General features: G+C 51.6%; 1 protein-coding gene across 1 annotated transcript; it reads right to left on the bottom strand.

Moving 5' to 3' along the window:
* Positions 1–1,920: 1,920 nt before the first annotated feature.
* PODANS_6_2600 (uncharacterized protein) lies at positions 1,921–5,041 on the bottom strand (the record flags this gene model as incomplete). Its single annotated transcript, XM_001910201.1, has 4 exons — positions 1,921–1,986; positions 2,046–4,042; positions 4,100–4,676; positions 4,820–5,041. The coding sequence occupies 4 exons, from the start codon at positions 5,039–5,041 to the stop codon at positions 1,921–1,923; spliced, it is 2,862 nt and encodes a 953-aa protein (XP_001910236.1).
* Positions 5,042–6,528: the final 1,487 nt, after the last annotated feature.

Genomic DNA, 6,528 nt, shown 5'->3' with positions numbered 1-6,528 from the left:
ATCGTCTGGCCAAAGATGGAACTGCCGCCCTGGTGTAATTCGCCGAATCAAGGTACCGACACAAAATAGGGCACGGGTTACACATTCGCTGCCGCTTCCACCACGATGCATGTTTCAAGTCGATGAGCGAGCCTCTAATCACAGTAAGAAGGTCCCTGGACGTTCCTTCATATCCTTCCTTTCGGTGTGATCTCCCCATCCATCATAATATCTCGTCGTCGTAGTGTTTTGGTTACAACTTTCGCACTAGCAACCCTGAAGATCTGCAAACCAGCTCGATATGCGATTGATCTTGAAATCCCACCCCCAGAAACCATTACATCCCGTTGGTTCCTTGGCGTTTCAGAATCTCAACCCCTGTCCCTGCATTGTTTCCCCACTTGAGCAACGAAAAAGGGACGACTTTCAACCCCGAGATCAGTCATTCGCATATGATAGAACCACATAAACACCAAAATAGCGGGACGTTCTATTGTCGATGGTTTGGTCAATTTGCAAGACTATTTATGTATAACACTATATGCGGAAATTACATGAGACGTGAGCCGTTTGTGAAACATTGACTACCCGTACACCCCCGGACCTAGTTCCTGGCCCTTTTTCCCCCGCATTTATTTGCCCAGGGGCATGTACTAACGCACCTTTGTGGTGATCTTGATACGATCATAGTCTCAGCCTCGAGGACGTCGTCTTGTGGGCTACAATGTGAGCATCAGGTACATGCGATATCTACAACATGGGCATAAGATTGCAGGGACGTGAGTAGATTTGGGGATGTGAGGGTGCTGTTACCAGTTACTCATCACTCACCCAATCAACAATTCTGAACCCTCGAGTTGCTGCGACACCTTTCATGGTGCATCAACGAATCACCACAACAACCGGTTGAAGCCCCCAAATCTCATGTATGCCCTTCTGCCCCTCAACTTCACTCTATAAATAAGCCCCATACCTCCCTCTAGGCGAGCCGTCTCGCCTCACCTGCACAACATGCATACCCGTACACTCCATAATCTCACCATGTCCGTTTCAACCCTCTAGCCGAAAGTTCTCTGCAGATCTATAATTCCGTCAAAATGTGAAGCAAGGGAGGTACAGAACATGTCTGTCAATCAACGATCTTCAGGGTCCATATCTTTCAGGGTCCATCATCATCACGTAGCATTCCACAACCCCCAGATCCTGATCTTCCCGTAAAAGAATGTCTGTGGGTTTTTATGGGGAAGCTTGGAGAGTATCATTAACGCACAGAACTTTGGCTCCATACCCGTACCAAGAAAGAACGGATCAAGTCAAAAGGGATGTCATCTTTACAAACACTGGAAAGACAACTTACCAGATCGGTAAGATATACATACCTACCATCCATACACCACCCCCAAAGTTGGATCGCTTGGAGGCAATCGTTCCGTTCAATGAGTGGGTTCCTGTTCAGCCCATGAAACTTGTTCTTGACTGGCCATAATTGCTAGCAGTATTCATCACCACAAGGCCTCATCTCTAAACCAACGGTTCTGGCCAGAACCGTGAGTTACAAAGCCCCTCAAATGCCATCGCAATATTGTGATGATATAAGGTACACCGTTGCTGGCAAATCTACCATATTGTTTTCCACGCTCTACCTAATAATTTCCCTTCCGAATCCAATCTCGCATATTCATCTCACTCTCCCCTCATCCTCCTCTGCATTCATGAGCAGCTTTACGTAACCTGCCATGACTATCTTCACACGCCCCCCCAAGCCCAAAAACAACGCCAATTTTTGGTGCAAACAACCGCCCAACACCCGTGGTATCTCATGCATCTAGATAGTAATTTGTCTAATCACAACCCCCTTCTTCCAGTCATGCAAAATGAAGAGAGAGAAAAGTCCATCATGTGCAACCCGTTTCATCCTCTGCTCCCACCATAACATCCCGTTTATTTGTAACTGTCGGCAACGGGTGTTGGCGGTCTTCTTGATTGTAATGACATACTATATGGCGCCTGTTGAAGTGTCGTTAGCAAGCTGGCACTGCTTGACCAATTGAAGAAAAGAAGCTTACAAGAGCAATTCTTCCGTTAACCACCCTCCACGCCAACTTCTTGACGTTCCCATCTGCTGGCACCACCGCCGGCGAGAACTCAATGGCAAACATCTCACGAATGGCATACACCACTCTCTCGGCATACTTGCCATCCCGTTCAACATGAGCACCCCATGGCTCGTCAACAGTCTCTGGCGCGATTTCTGGGTCGCGGTCAAGGCAGTTCCGTACAATAGGCAGCAGGGCGTTCTCGGCTTCCTCAATGGTGAGCTCGGTACCCTCCTTCACAACCAACGGAATGCGGACCTCGAACGGCTCCGAGATCGACATGACGTTGTGCTTGCCGTGGTGGTGGTATCTGAACTCGTACACGCCCTGTGTCCACCAAAGCTTGTCACCCTCGAATACCATCTCGCCCTGTACAAGAGGGCCCTCAACACCTTCCGACTTGACCTTTTCATCATACGAAACAATGCCTTCGTCAGTGGTGGTGTCGTACTGGCCGCGGCACGTGGGGATCCAGCGGCCGAGGGATGGCACTTCAGTGAAATCCCTGTTGCGGTTGTCGGTGACCAAGTAGAGACCAACCCAGTCCTTCTTGCTGTGGTTGGCAGGAGCTGTCCACTTGACACGAATGGGAGCGCCATACTGGAAAACCTTGGTTTTGACATCCTTGGGGACGCGAGCATCGGCACTTTCCTTCCGGGTAGCCTTCTCATCAGGAGCAATCAGCTGCTCGCCCTCCACGGAAAGCTTGTAGTGCTTGGGGTCATATCCAGCAAGATCGCGGTCGATACGGTTGATAGAGAGACGGAGGGGCTTGTGGAAGAGAGCGGTGGTGTCCTTGACGAAGTTGGAAGAGCCGGCAGAAAGTCTGGTAAGGGCGGCATCAATGAAGTCCTCAGCAAAGTGCTTGGTCTCATCGAGGACCTTGTCGACACCCTGTTGCCATCTCTTGACAGGGGCGGGAAGTGACTTCTTGACAAACTTGGTAAGACCGGCCTCCTTGCGGAGGTTCTGGCCGTAGATCTTTTGCATGTGAGGCTTCTCGACAAACGAAATGAATCCCAGCATCAAAAGCTGGCTGACAAGCGCCATGACGAAAACAGCCTTGCTCCAGGTAATGAGAGCCAAGCCCCAGAAACCAGCAGCACCAAGCACACGCTCCGGGTTGTTGAGGAAACGGTAGATTGAGTTGTACGTGGGTGGGCGGGGGCTCTCGAAGAAGAAATCACCATAGAACCAGCCAAACTCGCCAAGAGACTCGTAGATGCTAGAGGATGTCCAAAGCTGAAGAGCAATCAGACTGACACCAATCACATGCTTCAGGAGAACAGAACCGTAGCTCCAATCCTCAGGGTAGGTGTACATCTTCCAGCAGGCGGTCAAGAACGAGACGTGGCAGAGAATCATGCTGATGTGGTACAGGCCCTTCCACTGTCTCCAGGCCTCGCCGGTGCTCTCGCCAAACTTGAGGAAGTGCCTGGTATACATCTTCTTTTCGGATTGCTTCTTCAAGATGTAGCCCAAACCAACAGAGTACCAGAGACGCCAGAAGATAGCGTTCACAACAGCCAGAGTCTGGTAAGTGCGGGTGGTGGGAGTGACAACCGTCAAGGCGATGAAGCAGGCAACAATGATGAGGGAGGAAGCGTCGGTCACTCTGAAGAGATCGAAGCTTCCAATCATGTTGTGAACAGGCTGGGGGATATCAGAGTTCCCGTTAAGCTCCTTGGTGACCAAAGCATCGGCCTCGGTCTGGCTGCCAATCTCGGATTCGGCCCGGAGACGTGGGGGTGGCGGGTTGTAGGTCTTTTCGATGTGAGGATTCTCGACAAAGGCCAAGAAGACAAACTGGAGAGCGTGGGCAGCGATAGAGATGAAGAGAACATCGTAGCTAGCAGCCATCATCGAGATGCCGTAGTATCCAGCGTAGCCAATGGAGTACATGGGATGGGGGGCCATCTCGAAGACGCCATCGAAAGTCAGTTCCTGCTCGATCAGATAGAAGAAGTCTAGAAGGCAGTCAGCAACCAACTGCAACCCTCATTTCCAAGCGCAAGTTCACTTACCGCCCCAGTACCAGGCATAGTCCTTCACCACTCTGTGCGCATCCAGCTTGACCCAAAGGTTGAAGCCAACAAGCGCAATACCCCCGACCCAACGGCCAAGAAGCATGCCCAACCCCTCATCCTCAGGCGTGTGGGCACAGACAATGGCGAACAGGCAGTACGACACAAAGTCGCACATCAGGATCAGATCGACAATGCGACGGAAAGCAAGCCAGGTGTTGTACTCGATCGGAGCCTCATCCATCTTGTAGTCCTTGGGGATCTTGGTCTCGAGCTCCGTCTTGAGGAGGTTGTAAAGCCATGGCCGCGGGTTGGTGGCGGGTTGTTCAAAAGCCCTTAACCGACGAGCCCAGGTGACAAGGAGAGTGTATTTTGACTGAACAGTCAACAGATAGCCGATCCCAGCATTGTATGCAAGTCTCCAGAAGGTAAACGCAAATCCGAGCAGGTACTTGTTATAGGGCGCTGGCACAGCCCAAGCGAGCCAAATATGCAGGGCGAGAACACCGAGGACAATGTAATCGGACAGGTTCTTGGGTTCGCGAGGGTCTAATAATTGGGAGACCATGTCATGGGTCTCGGGCACGACGAAGACTACGGATGGTCGTCATGATTAGCACTTGCATCCTATTTTTATTTTTTTACAGCTTACAGCACCTTGCAGTAGGGCAGGTTAGGGGAAGAGGGGTCCAGGAGTTGGGCCTCCTGGGAGAGAAAGACTTGGGACGGAGAGAGTAGAGTGTGCATACCCGTTCCATCTGGAGTTCGGCCGTATGCCTTTTTCACATGGGCGTCTCGGTGGTCATCGCCCTTGTTCGAATCGGAGTCGACATCACTAATGGACGGCGAGGGCAAGGGGATCTCGGACTGTTGGGGTTGGTTGTTGCGTTGGCGTGTGGTTTTGAGCCCCGCAGGGTCATCAATGGCAGTAGTTGTACTCATGACTGATTTCTCTCGGCGTTTTGTCGTCGGTGTTGAAGACCGATTTACAAGCAGAGACCAAGGTTGAGCTTTCCTGGCCCCGAGACCATCACCGAGTTTGTGGTGTGAGGGTTGAGATGGGGGTTCGAGGTTATAGGTGAGGAAGAGGGAGGGAGGGGCAAAAAGAGAGCGAGTTCGAAGCAACGGGTTGGTCGTGTGATGGCAAAGACAAACCAAACCGCCCACGTTCCCGCGCCAAGAACAATTTAGGTTTGGGTGTTGCTGTGCCGTGTCTGCACGCGGTGTGGTAGACAGTTTTCTGTTCCAGGCTATGCCGGTGGTATCCCCGAGGGTCTGGCCTATCGGCTTTGTGTTTGGTCTTTTGCTGGGGAACAGGTTTTGCAGTCTGATGTCACAGAAATCCCAGGTTGTCGCCGGCAGTTGCTGTTTTGGAGATGATGGTCTTGGAGATAGATCCGCCCCGTCGCTTCAAAGTCTGGGGTTCCTGCTTTTATTTCACATGCACTTCCCTCTGGCTCTGCTTGAGCTTTGTGGGCTCGCGGGTTTGTAGGGGACCTTTGACGATTCTGCTGGACCAGTCGGCAGCGAGCGGACACTTCAGCGTACCCGCAGATAGGGACGAACGGCTTTTTCCAATTGGTTTATCGTTGGCGATTATCGATACTAGAAAATAAACCCCGGCCCAACGTGGGGTTGAATCTGTTTTGACACCATCTGGCATCTATTTTTTTTGTTTTGTTTCCAACGGTTTCTGGGGACCACCACGGCTTTCTACCCGCTGATGACGGTTCCATATCACGCACCCCTTTCCAGATTTCCGGGTTCTTTTTTCTCTTGGAGGGTGGGTGTGGCAAGGCAGGAACCGGTCGTTTTGACGTTGCACAACTTCTGCTAATTCCATCCTCGTTGGCCTGATGAGGGCTGCAAGTACCGGGTTGTGAGGTGCCATTGATTTGATTGGATTCTCATGCTCTGCCAGTGTTACACCTGGCGGCACCCGGCGGGCAGCTGAAACTGACGACGACGAGGTTAACCGCCAGGGGTCAGCATGACGAACCGCATGAATTCGATCCCTCTAGGGTTTCCTTGGGCGTTCATGATGGGATGAACTATCGGAGGATTGACAGACGTGTCTAGCGTTGTGTGGTTAGCAGGGTCGTTTTCGGTGTCACCGCGATGTCAGAGGCACGACATATGTGGTGGACAATGAAGATATAAATCAAGCGCCACAGTGTTTCCCATCAGCCTTTTGGTCCCTCCTTGCTTCTTCTGTTCCAAGTGATCATATAAATCAACACATAGTTCGCAGATCATCCTGCTCTCATCGCTCCGTCCAACCAGGTTGCCATCATCCCTGGAACCTACTCGACTTGCACCAGCACCTCACATCACCACCACCATGTTCCGCAGACGCCAACCACCTCCCTCAACAATAAACCCCATCCCCCCCTCCTCCCTCTCCTCCCGTTCTCCTTCTCCCTCCCTCC

This window comes from Podospora anserina, chromosome 6, assembly GCF_000226545.1.
Source record: "Podospora anserina S mat+ genomic DNA chromosome 6, supercontig 2".
NCBI classification, from domain to species: domain Eukaryota; kingdom Fungi; phylum Ascomycota; class Sordariomycetes; order Sordariales; family Podosporaceae; genus Podospora; species Podospora anserina.
The sequence above is the reverse complement of the archived record's forward strand: the minus strand, read 5'-3'. Positions and strand labels throughout refer to the sequence as shown.